The sequence below is a fragment of the Mustela lutreola genome, chromosome 5 (genome assembly GCF_030435805.1).
Source record: "Mustela lutreola isolate mMusLut2 chromosome 5, mMusLut2.pri, whole genome shotgun sequence".
In the NCBI taxonomy this organism is placed as follows: Eukaryota; Metazoa; Chordata; class Mammalia; order Carnivora; family Mustelidae; genus Mustela; species Mustela lutreola.
In genome coordinates, this window is record NC_081294.1 from 148,292,750 (window position 1) to 148,317,739 (window position 24,990).

At 42.3% G+C, this 24,990-nt stretch overlaps 1 protein-coding gene across 1 annotated transcript; it reads left to right on the forward strand.

The window, feature by feature from the left end:
- Positions 1-212: 212 nt before the first annotated feature.
- TMED7 (transmembrane p24 trafficking protein 7) lies at positions 213-12,142 on the forward strand. The gene is made up of 3 exons (XM_059175827.1): positions 213-714; positions 5,732-5,977; positions 10,711-12,142. Exons 1-3 carry the CDS (start codon positions 523-525, stop codon positions 10,945-10,947), a joined length of 675 nt encoding a protein of 224 aa, XP_059031810.1. The 5' UTR covers positions 213-522; the 3' UTR covers positions 10,948-12,142.
- The last annotated feature ends 12,848 nt before the right edge of the window (positions 12,143-24,990 follow it).

Consider the following 24,990-nt stretch of genomic DNA (forward strand, 5'->3'; position numbering starts at 1 on the left):
CGTGATACCTGCGGGCGGCACGCCCCACCTAGACACCGGCGGGACACACCCTTCTCTCTGGCCCCGCCCCGCCACGTTCAGGACGATGGCCCCGCCCCTCGCCTCCGGAGCCGGCGGCCCCGAAGCCGACGTCTCGCGAGCTTCCACGTACACACTCCAACGCCTCTCCGCCTCTGCGCGAGGAGAGCACATCCGGGTTGCTGGAGCAGGTGCCTCAGGCCCCGCCCCCTCTTTCCAGGAGCTCGCCCTACTTCCGGCCATCTCAGGCCTTTTCCGCCGGTGCCGTACCGGCCTTATCTCCGCTCTGTAGGTCGTTCCCGGCGCCAGGCCCCGGTCCCTGCGCAGCGCTCGCCGGCACCCAGCGGCTCGCTCCTCCTCCCGAATCTCTCCGAGGCTCGGAGCGACTCTGCCGTGCGTCTTCGCGGGCCGCCCGGGCCGAGGCCTGCCGCGCGCGGCGAGTCGGCGCCCACCTGACCCCGCGTCTCCCCGCAGCTCCGTTGAGGCCGCCGCCGTCGCCTCGGGATGCCGGGGCCGGGGTCCGCGCAGCGCTGGGCGGCCGCCGCGGGCCGTTGGGGCTGCAGGCTGCTCGCGCTGCTGCTGCTGGTGCCGGGGCCCGGCGGCGCCTCCGAGATCACCTTCGAGCTGCCGGACAATGCCAAGCAGTGCTTCTACGAGGACATCATGCAGGGCACCAAGTGCACCCTCGAGTTCCAGGTACTCGGTGCTCTGGAAGTCCAGGGGCCTCAGCTCGCGGTTCCGGGGTCGGGGCTGCAGCCTGCTTGCTGCCTCCCTCCTGCCGTGGTTTTTCCCTGCTTTGGCCGAGTCAGGACTCACCCCTAGGTAGCCGGTGCGGGGCATTGGCCTTTCCTGTTCTCAACCTGGGGCGAGAGCCATTTTAGGCCAGATACGAAGATGCGTGGATTCCAGAAATGCTTCTTGTAGCTGTGACTTGCCCTTCCATGCTCCGGTGGCCTGCCTTTCAACGCCCATCGAACTTCCCTCCTTGAAAGACTCTCCTTTCTTAAGAAAAAGTTCTTCCTGTTCTGTGGCGCTCAGTGTCCCGTCCCCTGCTCTCCCTGACCCGCGCCTCCACTTTAATCAGATTTGAAGGCCTGCCAGTATCTTTTCCCACTAATGTTGCTAGGACTCTAGGTGAATTCTGCCCCCTGTCATGGGAAGAGCTCCGTGGGAGGCCTGGTGAGCACCTGCCAAAGGTGTAGAACGAAGAGGTGTGATCAGTGAGAGGCCCCTTTTTGTCTTGGGGATTTTATAGAAAACGGACTTTAATTCACAGAATGTAGTTTATTAAGTTTGTTACAATAGTCTTTATTTCTATTTTCCTTGGTAGGCTGACTTAACATATGAGTAGCTGTTGAGTGGTAGGTGCTGGTGATTACAGAAGTGGTTCAAAAAGCTTGGGTCACTGCCATCATGCTTGATTCCCTACCCATCCTACTCCCCCCCCCCCCCCCCCCCGCCATCCTAGACTCTGCTAAAAAAAAAAAAAAAAGACTCTGCTTTAAAAAAAAAAAAAGACTCTGCTTTAAGAGCAGAAAATAGGAGATTAAATGATCTATCTTTGGGAGCGAGGAGGGCTTCCTTTAGGAAGTGATTTTAAACTCAAGTCTAAAGGATTAGTTGTACATACTCTGGTATGTACCAAGAGTGACTGGGTCTTTGAGGACCACTGAGAGATCCAGTATGGTTAGGAATAAGGAGCCAGAGGAAGGGAGGTCAGGGGCCAGACCATGTGCCTTGCTGGCCTCGTTAAAGATTTTAATTTTTCTTAAGAGTATGGGAGAGCTCTCAGGGTTTTAAGCAGTGCACTGCTGTGATCCAGGTGTTTGGGGTAGTTATATGGATATTTATTTACTTGTGCAGGTTAGAGATATTAGAGTGTTGCAGAATGGTTGTGGAAGACTGATGCGGAGAGTACTAGAGTGGGCCAGCCTTCTAGGATGGGAGCTGTGGGGAAGGAGGAAAGTGAAGGGATTGGAGAGAAGTGAAATCAAGAACTTGATTTGGCTTTTGTGAGTGAAGGGAGGGAGGCTAAGGATCACCCTTTGGTTTGTTTAACTTCATGGATCAGAGCCAGGGGACGGAAAAGAAGATAGCAGGGGTGGCATTACGGAAGTGTGAGTGTGTTTCAGGTGTCAGCATCAGACACTGTGCTTGGTGCTGAGAATACTACCACTACTATTCCAGGCTAAAAAAAAATTAGATCTTTTATGTAGCAGAATATAGATACAGTTCTTTTTTACTTATAAAGCGGAGGCTTTAGAAGCTTTAAACAGGGTCACAAAACTTAGCCAGGAGCAGAATTAGTATGCAGTTCTAGGTTAAATTCTCAACTCCTTTAATAATATACACCACTTCCCAAAGATCAACAAGACTGACCTTGACCTCCGGGAGCTTCCATGGACACATTACCGTCATGCACTGTTAAAAGCAAGAGCGAAAGTGCACGCTTGGTACAGTGCTAGCCAAAGGAGGAGGAATCCTCAAGGGAAAGGTAGCTGAGGGGTTGATGTTTGAGCTGTGTCTAGGAGATACAGAACTTACTCTACCAGATGGCAGAGGGGGAAGGGCATCCTAGGCAGGTAGATTGTGAGACTCAATTCCTGAAATCAGCTTGAGCCCCCACGAAATACGGTGAATAATAGTGTTGCTTTGTAATTGTGGATCCAGTAGCACTAGTGGTCTATCCTACCAGTTTGTCAACACTGTTTATGGGTAACAGATCGATGATGAAACAGTCTTGCTGAAACTGCCCCCCTAAAAGGCTGCGTTGTCAAGACTAGTTACTAGGTAGGAATATCTCAATGTGACCAGCAAAATAGGAAAAAAAACCCCGGGCAGGCCTCCATTTGGGGTTTACTGGCTCACTGGTACTTTGCACACTTGGGTGCTTCCTCATCTGAGAGTCTGTGTCCGGCTTCAGCCCTCACAGAGGGAGGACGAAGGAACCCACACCTAACTTCCCAAACTCTTTCTGTGAGACAGCTTTTGACTCTGGTAGTTTCTATTTTTCTCCTGTAATAAGCTGTAGATTGGTAAGCATTGCCATTGCGGGTCCTGATTCTTTAACAGACAGGACCTGTTTAACCTGTGGCTGTTCATGCAGGTGTAGAACAGATTGGTTCAGAGACCTTCTGGCCCTCTGCTATTTCTGGAACACAGAATGAGGAAGGGTATAAAAGAGGTGCCAAGGCTATCTTGAAGGAGGTGCAGAGGAGTGATTTGGCATTGTTTGCACTTTCTGGAGGTCACAGGAATTGAGAAAAGGTTTTAAGTGAATGAGGGATGGGGAGGTGGGGAGGTTGCCCCCCCACCCCCGACGTGGGAAGTGGGGAGGCTACTGGCATCTGGGGGTTGGAAACCAGAGAGGCTGCTCAACAGGCTGCGGTGCCCAGGGCCACCCAGTCCCCTCCCATGAAGAATTATCCAGCCCTAAGGGAGCTGAAGCTGAGATTGAACCCCTGGGTTGGAGGGAGGAGAGATCGGGTTGTGGGAAGACCTTTTAGGAAGTTGTGCCTTTAGTCCTGTCTAGGGTAGGCCTTGGATTAGGAATGGAAGAGATGGGATGAATTTGAGAGAGGCAGCAACGGCAAGAGATTTCTGTGAGAACTGGACAAGTAGGGACACTTAGTTCGGAATAATTCCCAGTTTCTAATTTCTGTGACCAGACAGATTGTGAAGGGGTACTTTTTAAATCTGAAATAAGATTATTTGTTTTAAAGCTTGGTGGAGGAGAAGTGGCATGATGATCAATTCTGGCCCTATTCCATTTGTGTACACATTTGATGATCAAATACAGCGGCCACATGTGAACACTTGGATTTATAAAAAACTGCTTCTGCCTTTAGCTCAGGTCATGATCTCAGGTCATCTCGCTCTGCTCAGCAGAGAGCCTGCTTCCCTTCCTCTGTCTACCTGCCTCTCTGCCTACTTGTGATCTCTGTCTGTCAAATAAATAAATAAAATCTTAAAAAAAAAGTCATGATTTTCACTTGGAGGAAAGGTTGACATTTGGAGGAGTGGTAAATGTCTAATTGTTAAGACGCTTTTTATGTCAAAACATTATATCCTTATGTTAATATATGCCTATTTTTGCAGTTCCCTCAGTACACAATTATACTTCATTTAATTATCAAAATGATCTTGTAGTTAGTTCAGTTATCCATCTTGTCTTCTGTGTGACAAAAGGTCACATTAGCAGCTAGGCCTTCTTTGAAGTGCAGAGTTGGATCGCTGTCCTACAAATCTATAAAGTCAATATTAAGCTAACCAAGAGGGGTCAAGCCTGAAAGTACAGGCTTGTACCCACCCCTGTTCCCATCTCGGGTGCTTGGGAGCCCTCAAACGCTTGCCTCTCATATCTTTCCCACCTTTGCAACTTACACCCTTTCTTTCCTATGTCCCTCTCTCTATTCCCGCTTATTTCTCCCTCCTATAAGGAGGCCTTTCTCCTCCCTAATCCTTTTCTGACTATGCCCTTCCCATTACCTCGGGAAAAATTTCCCTCCCCTTCTGTGCAACCCCGATGGCCTATAAACTGTAACTGATTAAGCATAAGCCCTTGAAAACAGCTCCAGAATCCTCTTCAGAACATTTCATTTACCTCCCCCACCCCAGCTTTCTTTCCAAATGTGCTTGCTCTAAAATACAGGCTTTCCAGATAAGCAGAAAATTTGTTTGCTTTTGTTTTGTTCTGTTTTGTTTTTGCTTTAATCACAAGTGTACAGACAATATAGTTTAGTCCTTAATGTTTCTTTGGAGAACAAATTCGTAAAATAATGATAAACTCTTAAATACCCCAGAAGTCTATTCAGTTCATAATGTAGTTCAAAACAAAATATGTATCACATTCCATATAACTGACTTATAGAAGCACTTATGAAGCAAACCTGTCTGTAATTCGTCAGTAAAATGAGTTGAAGTTCTGTAATAGAAATATGCTCGGGGTGTCATGCCAGGGGCCGGTCTGCTTTCCTACTTTACTGAATTATCCTTGTGTGTGCTTGGATGGTGCTGAGAGGAAACCACGGGAGATTTGGGGAGGGAGAATATTTTTTTTTTTTAAAGATTTTATTTATTTATTTGACAGAGATCACAAGAAGGCAGAGAGGCAGGCAGAGAGAGAGAGAGAGAGAGAGAGGGAAGCAGGCTTCCTGCAGAGCAGAGAGCCCGATGCGGGGCTCAATCCCAGGACCCTGAGATCATGACCCGAGCCAAAGGCAGCAGCCCAAACCACTGAGCCACCCAGGCGCCCCTGGGGAGGGAGAATATTACGTGACAGTGAGCTTGAGGGACAAGAGTCTGACTTTAGAATTCAGGTTCTGCCTCGGCCTTTTGCTAGATGAGCACTCTTGGGTAGGTTGCTTATCTTAACTCCATTTCTCAGCTTATCAGATGGAGAGCAAGATCCCTCTCTTGTAGGGTCATTGGGAGAATAGAGTGATTCCCTCCCTTTACTAGAACGTTGCCTGGCTGGTTAGTTAGTCCCTCTCTTGTCATAAGGAAATTTGTTTGGTTTCTATAAAGCTTCAGTTGAACTGACATCTGCCTCCCAAACTCCATCCCCTGCTGGATTGAAAAAAAAAGTAAAATTGCCTGTGGTAGGGAAAATCCTTTGCCAATAGCCTTATTGTCATTTTAACAGGAAATCGGGTTACTTTCTCAAACTCATTAGTTGCAATGATGTCTTCCTTTCCCCCCCTTCTCTCTACAGGTGATTACTGGGGGTCACTATGATGTAGACTGTCGACTAGAAGATCCTGATGGTAACGTGTTATACAAAGAGATGAAGAAACAGTATGATAGCTTTACCTTCACAGCCTCCAAAAATGGGACATACAAATTTTGTTTCAGCAATGAATTTTCTACTTTCACACACAAAACCGTCTATTTTGATTTTCAAGTTGGAGAAGACCCACCTTTGTTTCCTAGTGAGAACCGAGTCAGTGCTCTTACCCAGGTAAATAAAACGTCAGCAATATAGCGGTGTGTTTAAAGAGGGGGAAGTATAGATTAATATGCCTTAACTTACTGACGAACACAGAAGTTTGAGGCTTTTACATAGTCTTTAAGGTCTATCTTAGTTCTTACAGTAGATTAAGCCCTTCACAGAGAACTTTGGACATTTTCTGTGAAAACCACTGTTAAAGAATGTTACGAACTTTTAAGGTGTAAAGAAAATAAACTTTAAAATAGGAGGATCACTTCAGTGGGAAAAGAAGTTTAGGAAGACTGGACAGTGCTCACACATTGTGAAGGCGTGGAGGGATGTGATTTCATTAACTGGAAATAAAATGATTCCTTAATTGATGCATAAATACGCCACAGGCAGTGTTATACCAGTGTTTAGTGTCAATTCACGCTGCTCTTTGAATAGTGTTTGCTGTAACTTAAAGTAAAATATTAAGTAAAGTAAAATATTAGTGGTAAATTTAAATAAAGTAAAATATTAGTGGTAAACCATCTAACAGAAAATAGGTAATGGGCGCCTGGGTGGCTCAGTTGTTTAAGCAGTCAACTCTCGATTTTGGCTCAGTGTCTCAAGGTCTTGGGATTGAGTCCTGAGTAGGGCTTTGCACTTGGCTCAGGGGTCTGCTTGAGGATATTCTGTCTCCCTCTGCCCCTTCCATCTCTAAAATAAATCAGTCGATCTTAAAAAAAAAAATAGTTAAGGAAGATAAAGGTAGATTGGATTTTATTTTGAAGAAGACCTTAAGGAGAGAAAGATAAGGAAAGAAATAGAAAGTCAGTGAACAGATGCTGCTCAGGTGATGAGAAGGGCTCTTTAATTTCCAGTTTAAATGTAGTCTGAGCTTAGTTTGTATCTAAAAGATATTCAGTTGGGTATCCGGAGGAATTGTTTACTTTCTACTTGTTAGGACTTTAAACTGGTATTTCATTCTACTTGTTAGGACCTTAAACTGGTATTTCATTCATCCCAGTTAGTCTGTTGGCCAAAGTCATAGAGGCAGTTTTGAATAATGTGTAAGAACCTTAATTCCTAAACCTACTGTAAGCATTAACGGGATGTATTTACATGCTCGTGCTTTTAGAATTTTAGCATCCCGTAAGAATGGCACTTTGTTTTGTTTTTTAAAGATTATTTATTTATTTGATAGAGAGAGAGAGAGCACAAGCTGGGGGAGAGGCAGGCAGAGAGAGAAGCAGGCTCCCCGCTAAGTAGGGAGCCTGATGCGGGGCTCAATCCCAGGACCCTGGGATCATGACCCAAGCCAAAGGCAGGTGCTTAATGACTGAGCCACCCAGGCATCCCAGCACTTTGCTTTGTAAAAAGATTTATCTTTGGGGCCCTTGTTTATAACTGAACCTTCATGAATTTTAATTTGTATAGGAAGGTAGCTTGCCCTCAAAGCCTGAATAGATAAATATAAGAAATACGTGTTAATAAAGCAGTTGGTTTTTTTTTAAATAGTATAATGAGGAATTACTTTTTTTTTTTTTAAAGATTTTATTTATTTATTTGACACAGAGAGAGAGAAATCACAAGCAGGCAGAGAGGCAGGCAGAGGGAGATGGGGAAGCAGGCTTCATATCAAGCGGAGAGCCCGATGCGGATCTTGATCCCAGGACCCTGGGATCATGACCTGAGCTGAAGGCAGAGGCTTAACCCACTGAGCCACCCAGCTGCCCCAACAATTGTTTTTTTTTTTTTTTTTTTAAGATTTTATTTATTTATTTGACAGAGAGAGATCACAAGTAGACAGAGAGGCAGGCAGAGAGAGAGAGAGAGAGAAGCAGGCTCCTTGCCGAGCAGAGAGCCCGATGCAGGACTCGATCCCAGGACCCTGAGATCATGACCCGAGCCGAAGGCAGCGGCCTAACCCACTGAGCCACCCAGGCGCCCCAACAATTGGTATTTTTTATCCATTTATTCATCTCACATTTTTTATTTTTTCTTAGTCTTAACTTTTCTCCTTTCAAAGAGCTAATAAGTCCCTCATACAGTAGTGATACTTACAAAGCAGCTGTTCATAACTTAAAGTGAAAAAAAATAAGCAGCTGGTAAATGCAGAAAAATTATAGAGTTGTTGTAAATTCTTGTTTTTCACCTGTTAGGAAGTAGTAGACCGTGATTACGGGTCCCTGCTAAACCACGAGGTGAAAGGCTTGAGGGGAGGTTTACAGTGACTGGATCACACTGATAGCACCTCAACCTAATGACCAGTCCCGGATAGAGAGATAACTAGGCATTGTGTGTCTTCTATGTGTCTTTGCATTGAGGACGTACATAGCGTTGTCTGGAAGGTGTTCCCATCCAGAACATTGTGTCTGAATCCCTTCAAGTCTGTTGCTCCAATACCGGTTTACAGGAAAAACAGGATGGAGGAACACCATGAGGATACATGGTCAGCATAATCCAGGATGTTGGAATTGCTGCAGGACGGTGGGTGGACCCATTTCTTCCAAAAGACAGGAAGAGAAAGAAGCAGGAAGAGAACCTAAAGATTCAAGTAGACTTAAAAGACACACCAATCAAGTGACTGTGTCCAAGTTGTTTGGATTCCGATTTGGAAACAACTCTTTTGAGATACTTGGGGAAATTTGAACATTAATTTTCAATTGAAACATTTTAAAAACTATTTTTTATTATTTTATGGGCGATAATGCCCCTGGGTTTACGGTTTTCAGGGTTGCCTTTCAGAAATGAGTATAAAGTGTTAGAGTATCACTGAAATGATAACACACAGGGGATTTGCCTTAAGTTAATTAGAGCGGGGAGGAAAATAGGTGAGGAATACTTGTTGGTGAAACAAGATTAGCCGTGGGTTCTTTACTGACATGAGGTTTCATTGGACTGTGCTCTTCTGAATGTGAACTTGAAGGTGAATGTTTCTGCTTAGCATTTCCCTTTTTTCCCTACATTTTCTGTCTCAAAAACTATATGAATCCATACAGTTGGTCCCTTAATTTGTGTCAGGCTTCAGGGAATCTTTAAACATTCTGAATTTGTGTGAGATCCTTACTTCTATGCATACTTCCAGGGTTAGCCCGCATACCACTCTGACAATGTTTGGAAAGTAGAGATTGTTGGAAGCACATCTGTAGCCCCCTACCACAAATTGGAAGGCATTCGTTTTAGGACATTTTTGCTAGTCTTTGATTCCTCGATGCCTAAACAAGAATAGCAAAGATGTCGGGTATTCTAATAGACACCTGCAATTTGTGGACCACATAATTTCTCACACTTATTAGAACTGTTTTAATGGAATATTTTTATAAATGATTTCTTTCATACTTTGGTAGAACTTAATTAAATGTTTGAATTCTTTTCCAGTGTCTATATTCTTTCATTAAAATTAAGGCAGGAAAAAAACATTCCCAGAATCTCTGGAGAAGATTCTGTGGATTTATTAGTAAAAAGAGGGAAGAAGCTGTAAAAGTTATAAACACGTTAGGAGACATGAGTCCAAATAACTTTGTAACATAGAGGTATTATAGTGACTGAGTTAGCTTAACGATTTTGGGGTCCAAAAGGAGAGAGAGGAGCAGAAAGGAATGTTGGAAGGTTGCTAGGATGAACTTCATTTAGTGGAGAATATTCCAGAATACAGGAAAGTAGTAATCTTCACCACCTTCCTCCCCATGCTTCCCACACTCAGTGTTCCTCTGACCTCTGTCATAAAAATATTTTTCCTTTGTATGGCTATGCATAATACACGTTCCTTCTGTAGTGATGAGGGAAAAAACCCTCAGATTATTTTAAAAATTCTTAATATATGGTTTGTGATATAGAACAAGTATAATTTAATAATTTAACAATTAATAATATATAATAATATAATAATTTAATGATTGTATAATTATATACTTGTATATATTATATAATATTAAATAATATATACTAATATAGATAGATAATATATGTTATATAAAATAATATATGATAAACATATAAAAATAATAAAGTGTGTATTTCATCACTAAAATTAAGTTTTCAGCAGTAGAAGAATACTAAACTCTGCCATATAAAAGAAAGTTTAGACATTCAACCCTTCTCGAAGCAGATCACGTGACGAACGTGTAGAAAGGTGAGGTGCTGTCAGGAGACGGCTTACAGACTATGACATGGTGAAGCTGGAACTTCTTCCCATTGAGAATGGTCCTATAGGTTCCGTGGACTGGCAGGAGGAAGGAGACATATTTAGCAAATGGATAAATTAAAAAAAGAAAGACTTTGATGCTCTGACCGATCACTCTCAGACTCAACTTCTTTTAAAATCGTTAACTCTGACTGATTCAATCTATTTTTGTGTCATACTTGGTTTATTTTTGTAGACATTTGGATTTTGATTTGTCCTCTTACTCATCAAATTTACTGACCTGCCATTCACATCCTCCTAAGTCTTCCTCATGGAGGAACCTGAACTTGAAATTCTGTCACCACCAACCATAACTGCTAAGTGTTCCTGCTGCTCTTAGCTCAACGTTCCATCTAGCACCTGAGCGCTGCTACAGCTGTGACTTTCCCAGGTGGCACAAGCCACCTCCTCCCTGAATCTCCGCCTCAGGAATTCCCCTCGAGGGGCATGGCCAGGAGGGCAGCATGGCCAGCACCACTGGCCTGCACGAGTGAGCGAGCCAGAGCCACTTCAGTAGCAGCTAATCAGATGAGGAATGGAGATGAGATTGAAAGATGAGTTACACATACTAACTGGAAATCTTTCTCTTTAGATGGAATCTGCCTGTGTCTCCATTCACGAAGCTCTAAAGTCTGTCATCGACTATCAGACTCACTTCCGTTTGAGAGAAGCTCAAGGCCGAAGCCGAGCAGAAGACCTAAATACCAGAGTGGCCTACTGGTCCGTAGGGGAAGCCCTCATTCTCCTGGTGGTCAGCATAGGGCAGGTGTTTCTCCTGAAAAGCTTTTTCTCCGATAAAAGAACCACCACAACTCGAGTCGGATCCTAACTACGGTTTGAGAGTTGACACACCATTGCCACCATAATATTGCTGTCCTCTAATTAATTGTAGGTACCGAAGAACTTAATATTGGCAACATTTTTAAACCTTCCTCATACACTTGTTGGGGGGGGGATGTACCGTGCATATCCCCAAACTGTGGAAAGGACACCTTTTTTTATTTGTAAAGGTAGAAAAACTTTGGAACTTATTTTGGGCTCCCCTCGTTAAATAGTCAGCACCAGTGATCTTTTCTTGGTTATTTCTATCTACTGTTCGCACACTAAACTTTGGCATTTTGATTCCTTTTAGCCATTTAAAAGTACTTTTCTTATAGGTAGTGGATATTTTAAAAACCTTCAATTTAACGTCTTGTGTGTTGTGGAGGAAGAAAATTACCCTTTAATTGTTTATAGTAAAGTTTTGTTTTTCAGAAAACCAAACGTGATTTACTGTAGCCCAGGCCCTATTCTGCACTGTTTAATTTGGGGGTGAGGGGGCCACCATGGAAATGTTAGTTAATATTGATATAATTTTAAATTGATGCATCATGGTATAATTTATTTCTTACTAGTTTGGGAAATGTCAGATTTTTGGTTTTTGTGTTTATTCTATGACTTACAAGCAGATATGTTCTTTTTTTCATGAAGACATTCTTACCACAGGGAAAATAGTATGTTTCAATAGTGTAACAGTTTATACAGGCCTTAAAAATTAGACTGTTAAACAGGTAGAGTAATTACAGAAAAACAAAAGATTCTATAATGGGAGGCAAATGAAATGAGAAAAGTTTTAGCAAGTTATCGGCACATATTATATTTCCAGTGCTTTTACAGAGACAAAAGGTGGTCTGTTTCATTTTAACATTTTGATTGGCTGGTTTGGGCCCTAATGTGGTTTCAATGTCTGAGTCATTCCTGGCTTAAATTAACAGTTGTAATATTTGTAATGTAAAAGTGCCATATATTTTATCCTGATGGGTGTGATGCACTGAGAAGTCAGTTTCTTTGTTTTTTTTTTTTTCTTTCTTTCTTGTTTTGGTTTGGTTTGGTTTTTTGGTTTTTGTCTTGCACATGTAATTTGTACAATCTCTGGTTAGCCACCCCAAGATGATTTAAAACTTTAGAATGCTGTGTGTTTCTTATTTGATAATCTTCATCAGTTGTACTGCATTTAATGAATATTAAACAGTGCATATTCTGTACACTATAGGGTTTAGACTGTGTTTGTATTTTATAATTTGTGTAGACTGAGCTGATCGAAATAAGATTTGTTCAGGTATTCCAGAAGAGAATACGAGACAAATGCGAAACTATAGATGTTTAAAGCTTTTCTGCTGTTTAAAAAAAAAAAAAATGCAGCTGCTTTTTGCCCTGCCTCCCTCCCCCACCCAAGACTGTGGAGTGCTGAACAAGGCTGTCCTATTGTAGAGACTCTGGTAAGTGACACAAAGCTAGTATACTGATTGAATAGCAGTTCGAGTCACTTATCACTGCGGACTAGAAGTTAATTCCTAATGCTAAGCTGTCTTTAACCGTCTTCGAAAAGCATATATGCTTCTGCATGTAAGAGCAAATGAATTCACAGTTGTCATGCTTACTAACTTCAGATGCCCACTATGTAGCAAGGGATGAACCCGTTTTCAACCCTTGAATTCTAAAAATTTTTAAGACCAAATAGCAACTCTTTAAACTGTGTATCAGCAACAGAAGTCTAAGATTTTGCAGATTTACCTGTTTGGGGTCTTGCAGTAGGTTTGTCCTGCAGCTTTGTAAGTATCCCTCTAGATAGATTTGCACATTTTCAGCACTAGCTTTAATGTGGCTGATAAGCATGGGCGTATGTCCAATGTCCTTCTCTCTCATTGCCTGTCTGCTCTGTCGCCTTCAGACACTTAACACCATAACGAAGCAGAGCTGGGTACCATCAGTGCCCGGAGTTAGCAAAAGTAATGCAGTCATTTGGTCTGTGCCTATCAAAAACCTCATCATACTGGACTACTACCATAAATAACTTCTGATGACACTCTTGATACCTGTTAAAATTTCTGGAAACGCCCCTGTCACCTGCTGTAGAAGATAGTACAGGCTTAGTCTCATCTGTATATAACTGGTTCAAGTTTGATGGCTGTCGGTACCGAACCGGGTGTGTATAGATAAATTAGAAAATACATCTCTATCCAGACATAAATGTCAAGACCTTTTTTCTTTCTTCCTCCTACTATATAATTTGTAGCTCATCTTTTTTCTTTAATCCTTTCATAACTTGTTGGAACAGTTTGAGTTTCCCAAATATTTATGTTTAGACAGATGGCTCAGAATATATATTTAACATCACTAGCTGTATATATTTTTAAAGTAAAATAAATAATGGAAAAGGACTTGATACACAAGTTTATTACTAAAATTCCAGCTGTGTTAAGATATTACTTTGCTAATAATCTAAACATTCTTTTTTCTATTAAACAAGTGGTTTGTGGTTCACAGCTTTCAACCTGATACGATAATCGACTTTGAAAATACAGTGTACTGAAAAGCAGTTTTATCTTTGAAAGATTTCATTTAAATCTCTGTACATCCATTTTTGCTTCAGTTTGTAAATGTGTAACATTTGTAGTTAAATAAGACAAAGCAGACCCTATGACTATTGTTTTAAAAAATTAAACAAGTTAATATATAAATAATTCAAAGGGGGTTTTCATTTACTTTTTTGAAAAGAAAAATTTCTCTAAACAGATGTTGGTTCTCTGGGATTGCACCAATCAATTCTTGTAGAATAAAAAAAAAAAAAAAAAAACTTTCAACAAACTGACTTCACTTGTTTCTGTCAGGATTTGTATTTTTAAAGCTCCTTACAAACTTGCAGCTTGGGCTATAGTTTGTAGTGAGAGTGATTTTTTATTTATTTTATTTTTTTTTAATTAGGCTCTATACCCAGTGTGGAGGCCAGCTCAGGGCTCGATCGCACAACCTTGGGATCATAACCTGAGCTGAAATCAAGAGACACATGCTCAACTGACTGAGCCACCTAGGCACCCAAGAGAGTGATTTTTATTTGGTATTTCATTTAAACATCTCAGGGGCTGGCCAAGAAAGAAAGATAAAGAAGAATACCACCTCTAAACTACCTCCTTTTTAGCCTTTGTGTATTTCTTACTGAAAGTTTGGGTGAAAAGGAATTAAGCCCTCAGTTCCCTAAAAAGCTCTTCATTTGTTTTAAGTAAATTAACTGCAGTTGTTCAAGACCAAGTTTCCTCAAGTTTTTTTCTTCCCCTTCATAATGCAGTCATAGGAGATGTTCTGGTTCCTGGGCAAAATTCAACAAAAGTAGCGGAGAAGGAACAGTAAAACTAGGTTAATATTTATTGAACGCATACCCTGTGTCAGGTGCTATGCTAAGTATTTTACTTGTAGCGACACATTTCATCTTGGCAATAAGGATATTCTTCCCATTTCACAGATGAGGAGATGGAGGCAACAATAGGTTAAGGAGCCTTCCTGTATCTCAGTCCTGAGCATCAGTGGTGTGACCCATGGCAGTCCGGCTCCAGAGCCCTCTCCAGCCACTCTGGCACTGCCTTCCACACCCCAGCTAGGGGTAGATTTCAAAAGGTTTCTCTGGCTTAATTTCAGTATAGCTCAACAGCGGGTCAGGGCTTTTTGGCTTTGGAGTTACAGCCAAGTTCAAATCATGGTTGTGTGACTTCACACAAAGGATTTTATGAACTCCATGTATTTCTGTTTCTTCATCTATTGCTAAGATAATTTCTACTATAATGGGAGGTGTTTGTGAACTCCATGTATTTCTGTTTCTTCATCTATTGCTAAGATAATTTCTACTATAATGGGAGGTGTTTGTGAAACACTTAGCATCAGTGCCTATCACATAGAAGTACTTAATAAATAGCTCTATTTTTCTCATTGGTCCAGTTCTAGTCTCTTGATCTTTAGTTTCTAAAGTTCTCACTATAGCCTCTGTTCTGTGGCTCTTAAATGATATGTAACACAAGTGTGAAAGTGTTTATCTACCATGTACTTCATAGTCTGCTAGAAGTTTCAAAAGTGAGTCAGACAGTCAGATGACCAGGAGCTTAACTTAGTTGAAGGAGACAGGATAGCTCTAAGGGCAACCAATTTGCATAAGTAGTGAACCGACTTGGAGTCTTAAGACGTTCTAGGATGCTCAAAGTGAAAGAGAACATAACGGATCTAAAGACTTAACTGCCCAAGGAATTTAACTCTTGTCTTCCCACAGGGGAAGCCCATGGTTGTCTAACTAGGCCGGTGATTACATGGATTAATCTCTAATTCAGGGATATGGACTGTTAGCCAGTCTCCGTTGCTACGTATTGAAAACACATGTTAACTTTGTTAGTAATAAACGTGATATTTGATCTAACTTCTCTGTCATGGTTGCTTCCAAATTTGGGGAGGAAATACAAGGATGTTATCCCTAAAGCACCAAATGCGCTGTTTTTCAGTCCATATCTCTATCAGAAGTGATCACATTACTTGCTGGAATCAGGATTTACCAGAAATACCACTGGTCTGGTACAATCTCTTAGTGCGGGTAACTACTAGTGATTACTACTTAAATAAAGAAAAGGCAGCACAAGAATTTGAGAATCAATAGTTCAAAGAGTAAAATCCACTCAATCCACCATCCACTTGGGTGTATTTCGGTTACTTTATCGATACGTGCATATATATATATATTTTAAAGAGTTGGTATTATATTGCCCGAATAAGATTTTCAACTTAAAATTGTAAAATCTGACATAATACAGAAGTCATTAAATATGTATAATTTAAAGAGAAATAATTTAAAGCATACATTCATATAACCAGTGCTAAGGTTAAATGCAGCATTGCCAGCACTGTAGTCAGCTTCTGTGTGTCCTGAACTGACTACATCCTTGACCTTCCCCACTAGGCATAACTAATGTTCTGATGGTAATGAAAATTGTTTTCTTATTTTTCTTTTTATTCTTACTACACAAAATTCTTATTTTGTGTAGTAGTTCTTTTCAAGCCACTTTTCTTTTTTTAAGATTTTATTTATTTGACAAAGAGAGAGAGTACAAGTAGGCAGAGAGGCAGACAGAAGGAGAGGGAGAAGCAGACTCCTCGCCGAGCAGAGAGCCCGATGCAGGGCTTGACCCCAGGACCCCGAGATTATGACCTGAGCTGAAGGCAGACACCTAACGACTGAGCTGCCTGGGTGCCCGGTGTAGGATCTCTTGAGAATAATACATCCAAGAGTAGAATTGTTTGCATATGGAGTATGTGTATCTTCATCTCTACTAGATCATATCTCACTTTTCCAAAGCGATTGTAATAATCAGTGCTTTGACCAGCAGCAGGGGGAGGTTCTACGTTTGGTATTGTCAGACTTGAAGACTTTCAAACATCTCCTGGACGTGTGTGTGTAAAAGCAACATCTAAGAATTTGAGAAATAATAGGGCAAAGACTACAATCCATCCGTAATCCCACTAACCATTTTAATGTATATTCGTTGCTTTTTTAGATACATGTATATGTTTTTAAAGAAACTGATATTCTACATGGCGTTGCATAATTTGCATTTCCACGGAGTTCATTTGTTTTCTTCTCACAGCTTTGCTTACCATTTGGATTTCCTCTTCTGTCAAGTCCCAGTTGAAATCATTTGCCCATTTTTTAAAAAGGGATTGTTTTGACTTTTTTTTGGTTCACAGGATCTCCTTTTAAATTCAGGAGGCTAAACCTTTGGTTATAACTGTTTCAAATATTTTCTAACAGTCTGTTTATCTTTCTGCACCTAATGGAATGTATCAGCTTTTGTTTTTTTATTGTTGTTGGTTTTGTGTCTTGTTGAAGACATACTTCTTCATCCTGGAGTCACGAATATCTTCTTTTGTACCATTTTCTAAGCTAAGTATAATTTTGTTTTTTACTTGAGTCAAGTTTTGCATACAGGCTAAGATATATAACCTTATTCTCATCTTTTTCTTAATTCCTTGCTCATCTTTCTCTGTTTTGATTTGCCGTACCAATTCTGTCATCAATAAAAGCCTGTATTTACCGGAATCTATTTCTGGGCTCTTTGTTCTGTTCCATTGGTCAGTCTGTCCGCACATCAGTAACATATTGCCTTAATTACTAAAGACTTTAAAATTCTTGATGTCTGGTACAACAAGTCTTTATACCTTTTTTTTCGAGATTTTGGCTGTCATCTTCCTTGGCATTTTTGTACAAAGTTTGGAATTAGCCCAGGTTTCAACTAAACAAACTAATCTGTCACTTTTCTGTATTACTTGTCATCAATATTAACTCAGATTTTCAACTTCCTAGTCTAATATATATTTTAAAATAGAATTCCAGGGGCGCCTGGGTGGCTAAGTGTGTTAAAGCCTCTGCCTTAGGCTCAGGTCATGATCCTAGGGTTCTGGGATAGAGCCCTGCATTGTGCTCTCTGCTCAGCAGGGACCCTGTTTCCTCCTCTCTCTGTCGGCTTGTGATCTCTGTCTGTCAAATAAATAAATAAAATCTTAAAAACAAAACAAAACTAGGATTCCTTTTAAAATGAGACTTTAGCTGTATGTTCATTTTCTGTGCTCTGTGACCAGTGACCCCAAACTTGCCTGTCCCCAGTAGCATACTTCTGTTATTCTCCTAGTGTCTCTGCACACAGCTTAGCTGGGTTCTGTGTTCAGGGGTTCACAAGAATGCCACAGGGAGTCACCTAGCCTGCATTCTCAACTGGAGCTTGGGGTCCTCTTCCACATGCATCAGATGGTTGCTAACAAAATTCAGTTCCCTGCAGCCCTCCGCCACTAGAGGTTGCCTCTCCGTACAAGTGGATCAGTACTTGACAGCATGCCGCTTCCTGGCCGGCTAGAGAGACACTGCTTTGAGTCTCTTTCAGAAAAGGCCAGCCAGGATTCACCTGATGACGTCACAACCACCCAGAAAGTGCTCCCTTTTGACTCAGAGCCAACAAAATAGGGACATTAACGGCATCTCTAAAATCTTTTTACCTTCGCCCAATCTGTTGATAAGAAGAAAGTTGGTAGGTTCTGCCCTCACAGGGGTATGACTATGGGGATGGGGAGGGAGTGCAGAGGCTGTCTTGAATTCTGCCTATCATAGACTCCATTCTGCACGTCTGGTTATCTGTTTTTTAATCACTCATTAATTTCAAAGAATTTTCTGATTTCATTTTTATTTGTATCTATTTGGAACTAGAGGTCTCAATTTCAGGACATAGCAAGCTAAGTGATAAATGCATTGTTTAATAACAATAACATTAACATTGTTTAATAATGATATACATTCTCTGCATGATCAGAATTCTTTGACATTTGTTGACCATTGCCTTATGACTCCATTTACCTCCCTCTCAGTTTATATGTTGTCATATATTTTGTATTTCTTTAAATGTAAGTCATGACTGTTGTTTTGTATAGTCAGTATTCATTTAGGTTTACCCATATATTTGCCATCTTTTTTGCTCTCTGTTTCTTGCTGGGTCTTTGAGCTACCATCTGGAACAATTTAGTGTAGTTCGGCTCGTGGCAGATTCATTTGAATTTTTTTTTAATGTCTTTATTTTTCCTACCCCCCACCCCGCCTTTCTTTTAAGATTTTATCTATTAGAGAGAGAGAGTGAGAGAGAAAGCACGAGGGTGAGGGGCAGAGAGAGAAGCAGACTCCCCACTGAGCAGGGACCCCCCCAATATGGGGCTCTATCCCAGGACTCTGGGATCATGACCTGAGCTGAAGGCAGGCACTGAACTGACTGAGCCACTCAGGGGCCCCCTTTTCCTTCGCTCTTAAAGGGAATTTTTTTTCTGGGCCTGGAATTCTCTTGGGGGTGAAGATCTTGAAGCTATCTTCCCATTGCCTCTGGCTTCAGTATCATAGCTATGAAGAAGTTAACTATTAGTCTCTTGCTCCATTGAAATTAACGGGATCTTTTTCCTCTGGCTGCTTTCAAGGTTTTTTCTTTGTGTTTACTTTTCTACAGTTTTAGAAACTGAAGATTTCATTGTATTTTTCCACTTGGATTTTGTTTTGCATCTTGCTATGTGGATTGATACATCAGTTCTGGGACGTTCTCAACTACAATCTTCTAAATATCGCTTCTGCCCACTATTTTCTCTCCTTGACTTTTGGGGCTCCAAGTAAACACATGTTAGATGTTCTTTGGTGTGTTTCCTATATCCTCGTTTTTCTAGATGTTCTACATTTATTTTCTCTGTATCCTACATGGTTTCTTTTGCTGTGACTATAAATCATGAACTCACTTTTCAGCTACATTTAATTGGCCATTGGTCTCATTAAGTTTTGTAAATTGTTTTTATATTTTTTAATTCTGTGTCTGGTTTTTGGTTTTGGTTAGGTTCTTTTTCTTATCTGCTCTGTGACATTTTATGGTCTCCAGTTCCTTGCTGCATTTTAAAGCGAGGATTTTATTTCCATACATTCTCCTTTGTGTCATAATTCCAATATCTAAAACCCGCTGTGGTTCTGTTTCTGCTGTCTCTAGTTCATGCCACGGGTCTTCAGTGCTGTCTTGGCATTATCTTTAACTGTTTGCTTGGAAACCCTGGCGGGGGAAAGAAAAAAGGAAAAGAAATAATTTGAGACCTGGGTGATTTCATCTTCCTTGAGAAGTTTTTGTTTCTCTCTGCCAAGTGCCTAAGGTCATTAGCTGTCTGGAACCTCAGGCTTTAGAGTCTCTGTCCCCCTCCAGGTGATCCACTACACTGCACTCTGTACCCCCACTCCAGGTTACAACCCTTGGGCTCCAGTCTTTGGGTGGAGACCAAACCCAACCATTCCCTTTCCACTCTAATTGTTGATGAAAATACACCTCTGCCTCTCCACTAATTCCTTTAGACAGGGGCAAAAGAGCTCTGGCACTGTTTCCTGAGCTCTAATCCTCTTCCTTAATTTGACCTGGTAAATCCTATCTTTTATGTCTTCAAGCAGATGCTTAACTTTTTCCTCATGTTTCATCTTCAGTAAGAACACTGGTCCAAATGACCTCTTTTCTCATTACCACCTCCAGAAATCCAAGATTACACCTGCTCTTAAACAAGACATGTAACCTCTGTTTGTTGATTCTCTACTGCACCCTTGTGTGACTCAAGGAAGGAGTTCCAGGTAACCCCCACCCCAGATGCTATGTACCCATTGATCAGTGAGTGACTCATTTCATTCATTCAACAACTATCTCTTCAGTGCCAAGTATGTTCTGTGCTTTACCCCTAGAAATAGGGATTTGGGGATAGACAAGAACTTACTGTTTTGTTCCAGGAGACGGACAGGTCAGTTTTCACGTGAAAGATTAGTTTATCATGGGGTCAACCCCTTGAAATGATTTACAAGATTTTACGTACATCTTTAATCTTCTAGAGAGTTTGTGGTTTTCATCACATTTTTGAAGGAGTCTATGACTCAAGTATTTTAAAGAATCACTGCTTTATGCGCTATTAGAGTAATTTTAGCTTTTTTTGTATTACTAAAAAGGTTTAGGGGTGCCTGGGTGGCTCAGTGGGTCAAAGCCTCTGCCTTCGGCTCAGATCATGGTCCCAGGGTCCTGGGATTGAGTCCCACATCAGGCTCTCTGCTCAGCAGGGAGGCTGCTTCCTCCTCTCTCTCTGCCTGCCTCTCTGCCTACTTGTGATCTCTGTCAAATAAATAAATCTTTAAAAAATAAATAAAAAATAAAAAGGTTTAGAGTCTAAGCCCAATTTTTTATTTATTCCGCATTGCAAGAATTGGAGGGTTGGGTGTTGATTAGCTTAAGGATAAAACTCCCTACCATTCAGTAGATGCTTGAGGAAATATCTACTGTGGGATAGGCATTGGGGGTTCTGGCATAAATATGATAGTTTCTCTGGACATAGACACTAAACAGAAAATTAGAATATCTTACCTAAAAGTAGTAGTTCTCAAACATGGAGATGATGAATCAACTAGTCTACTTGTAAAATACTGACCTTTCTCAGATTCTTTCCCCTGACCCTGAGACTTTGATTCATTAGTTCTGGAATAAGTCTTGGAATCCGCCCCCTCCCGCCCCCTGCAAGGATTCTGATGAAGTGTTATACCACATTCTGAGAAGCATGGTAAACTCTTTTGTAATACTGCATGACTGCTCCTCTGTATTCTACATTCAGGCGATCTAATTTATTTTTTCCTCTGAACAGTGCTTTTTCCCCCATGGTACCAGCCAAGAAACCGAAACACAGAACAGTTGAGTCGACTTGCCCACAGTCACACGGTTAGCGCTAGAACCAGGTTTCAAGGGCAGAAAGCTGCAGGGGCAGGCTGGTGTCTCCCCTGTGTGTATGTAGGTAGGCTCCTAGCCATGCAGAGATATGGGAAGAGCTTATCCTGACCCTCATTGGCTCTCGTTTCCAGGGTCTCCCTGTTAAATTTTTGGTTAGTCAGCTGGTCTACTTCTCCCCTCAGGCGAGACCACAACTTCAGGTTGGCGCAGCTGGGGGCTTTCCCCATTCATTTCCTCCTAAGTTTGCAATTTTTATTGCCAGCGCCATTAAGAATGGACTTTTTGCCAACCATTGCAAATCAAGTTAGCTCTCTCCAGCAGTGGAGCTCCTGGCCCAGTGTGGCCCCAACCCAGGTGGGGAGTCTGGGGGGTTTGGGAGATCTGAAAAGCTTCTGGAAAGAATGCAACAGACTCCCACTACTCGTGCCCACAATTTGCAGAGTTTTGAAAAATGAATAAATGATTTTCAGTTTGTTGTTTGCCTTTGGTCAATTTCCAGAATCCTCAAATGATTGCTTGGCAATTTTTTCCAGTTTACTTTTTTTTTTGGCGTGGCGGGCAGTGGGGGCAGTGAGATTTGACATCTTTACTCTAGATAATCGCTAGAATCCCAGCTGTCCATTTTGTCAGGTCTGGGATTTTATTTTAGCCCACATACCATCTAATAAATTATCTAATAAATTAGTAATTAGGTGCTGTTTAATCGGTGCTTTCAGAAAACACAAGACTCCTGGCACAGAAACAAAGGACTTGGTTACCCATGGCACAGCAACAAGTACAACCATCAGCATATTTGCAGTGGTTCTTCTTGGTCACACATCCCATGAGGGTGACACGAAGAGGCTTAGGTGGGTGCTACACACGCAGTGGGTTTGGGTCATGTCTGAAGAACATGGAACTTGAGGAACCCACCACTTTTAAAGCAAGCAGTAAGCAAGCCTGTTCTTTGTCTTGGAGGGAGATATCCCCTCATGTCTCAAGGCTGCTCACTATAAACACCAGCCTGGGAAATGGCTCAGTTAAGGAGCAGTCAGGGTCTTCCGTTCTTGATGAACCCAGCAAGACACCCAGGAACATGAGAGGCAGAGGCACATAACTGTCTCTCCCAGCTCATTTTACCTAGTTTATTGGAATGAAGTTGTTAATAATATCTTTCATCTTTTAAAATTTCTTACAGTTTGTAGTGTAGCAGTGCTTCCTTTTTACTTCTAGTATGATTTGTGTCTTTTTGTCCCTTTTTTTCCCTGAGTAGTTTTACTAGTACTTACTAATTCTATTAGTCTTTTCCAAGAACCATCTTTTACTTTTGTTGATCCTCAGTTACTTTTTTCTATTTCTTTGCCTTCTGGCCTTATTTTCATTATTTACATTTTTTCTCCTCCCTTTGAATTTAATTTCCTGTCCCCCCCCCCACCCCCAATTTCTTGTTATGGATGAAAGTTGATTCTCCGGCTTTGTTTTTCTTTTTCTTTTCTTTTCATTTTTTTTTAATTGGCTTTGGTTTCTAATACATAATTTTAAGATTAGAAATTCTCCTTTAGGGGCACCTGGGTGGCTCAGTGGGTTGGGGCTTTTGCCTTCTGCTTGGGTCATGAGGGGTCCTGGGATTGAGCCCTGTGTGGGGCTCTTTGCTCAGCAGGGAGCCTGCTTCCCCTTCTCTCTCAGCCTGCCTCTCTATTTGTATGTGCACTCTCTCTCTGTCAAATAAATAAACAAAATCTTTTTTAAAAACCCCCTCTAGTTATATTTTTAGTTATAACCCACAAGGTCTAATATATGGTATTTTTAGTAATATTTAGACCAAAATCTGTATTTCAGTTTTTTAATTTGTTTTGATTTTTCTTTGTTGAGATGTGCTCTGTGGCCAAAAATATGGTCTAGTTTTGTTACCGTCTGATTTTGTTACTGTTCCCTGTGTACTTGAATATGTATCCTAAAATTGTATTGGGTGCCATAATATATGAATGTCAATCAGGTCAAGTTCCTTAATCATATTCAAGTCATTTCCATCCTTACCTAGTTATGTGTGGGTATGCTGGGCATACATTAGATATCCAGGAAAATGGTGCAGTAAGCTAAAGAGGTCAGAGGTTCAAGATCTTGAAAACACAGCATTTAATGCCAAACATTTCAGGGGTGTGAAGCCACAAGAAAAACATTTTACATGTGGGGAGGAGGCATCTCTTCCCTGATTTAATTAGCACTCTTCTCCACTTTGCTCATATCAGTCATTCATTCACCATGACCAATGACTGGATCTTGAGTTGCCTTACTTGTTGTTATTTTGGACTAGACTTCAAAATCTCCATGAGGACTGGAACCTCGTGTGTCTTCTTGACGCTATATCCCTCCTGCCGGTTACAGAGATGATACCGGATATTTGTGGCATAAATGACTAGTGCATTTTCTCGAAATGTAAACTTGATAATTTGAGGAGAAAACCAATTAAAATCATAGCCAATTTAACACATTTTCTTAGTATGTCACATGAATATTTACAAAAAACAATGCAAATTTGGATCGATTTAAAATATAAAATGGAACACTTCAAGTAAATTTGCCCTTGACACTGGTGACTCAGGGTTGATTTATGCATGCCAGGTGGTGGTGAATGGGAAAATAAATGTTTCTCAAACTTGTCATTAGTGGTATTTCAGTAAAAAAACTGAAAAGCACTGATATGAAGGATTGTCAGGTGAAGTACAAGCAGAGGAAATTTTGGCAGGGAGTGAGGATTGGTGAACTAGGTTGATAGGGTACGAGTAGGATTGGGGTCTTGAGATAGATAGGGTAGAATTAGATACTTGGCTTTATAAAGCTTTTTATGATTTTTGATTGCATTTTTGTTCTCCGTTCATATTCAGCGGAATTCCATTCTGTTTCGTTTGGGCGGAAGAAACCCTAGAGAGGAAACCAGCTTTTTCGCAGGGGTTGATGCGCCACGCATCCCTCCCCAGGGATGCGGCCAACGACAGCACTAGTCAGTGAAGGGGCCCCAAAGGGAAGGAGAAGCCAGGGGGCAGCCTTGAGGACCAGGAGAGCGGCAGGACCTCGGGAAGTGTTTAGCGTTTGGGTATGCCTGGGGATTCCTTCCTTCAGAGTTTAGGGACTCCAGTCCGGGATGCGCGAAGGCAGCGGCTGCAACCCTCATCCCAACACCCAGATCTGTATGGAGCAGACACACTGGCATCGACCGCACACACCGCCTCCGAGCCAGGACGCCCGGGGACATTAAAAAGCAACAGCAACAGCTCCTGGAGCGTGCCTGTTGGCCTCGGGGACAGTGCCCCCCACGCGACTGCCGTTGCTCCACCACTTCCGGCCCTCTCGTACCTCCACGCAGAGACCCAGGAGGGTTCTTGGGCCAGGTTGCCGCTGGGCCCCGCTCTGCCGGCTCGCGTCCTGGCGCCAACCCGTAAGGACGCGCCAGGTGGACACGGGCACCCCGCCCAACCGGCGGCGCGCGGGGGCGGTGGGCGGGGACACCCGAGGGGCAGGGCCTGCGCGCTGGACCTCCCTCCAGGCGGTGCGCGGAAGGGGCAGGCGTGGGCACGCGAGGGGCGGGGACTGCGCGCCCGACCTGGGCACCCCTCCCTTCAGGCGGTGCGCGGAAGGGGCGGGCGTGGGCACGCGAGGGGCGGGGCCTGCGTGCCGGACCCGGGCACAGCGCCCTCCCCGCGGCGCGCGGCGCGCGGCGCGCGGGCGCGGTGGGCGTAGGCCCGCGAGGGGCGGGGCCTGTGCGCGGGGCCGCGCGCCCTCGGTCCCGGCGG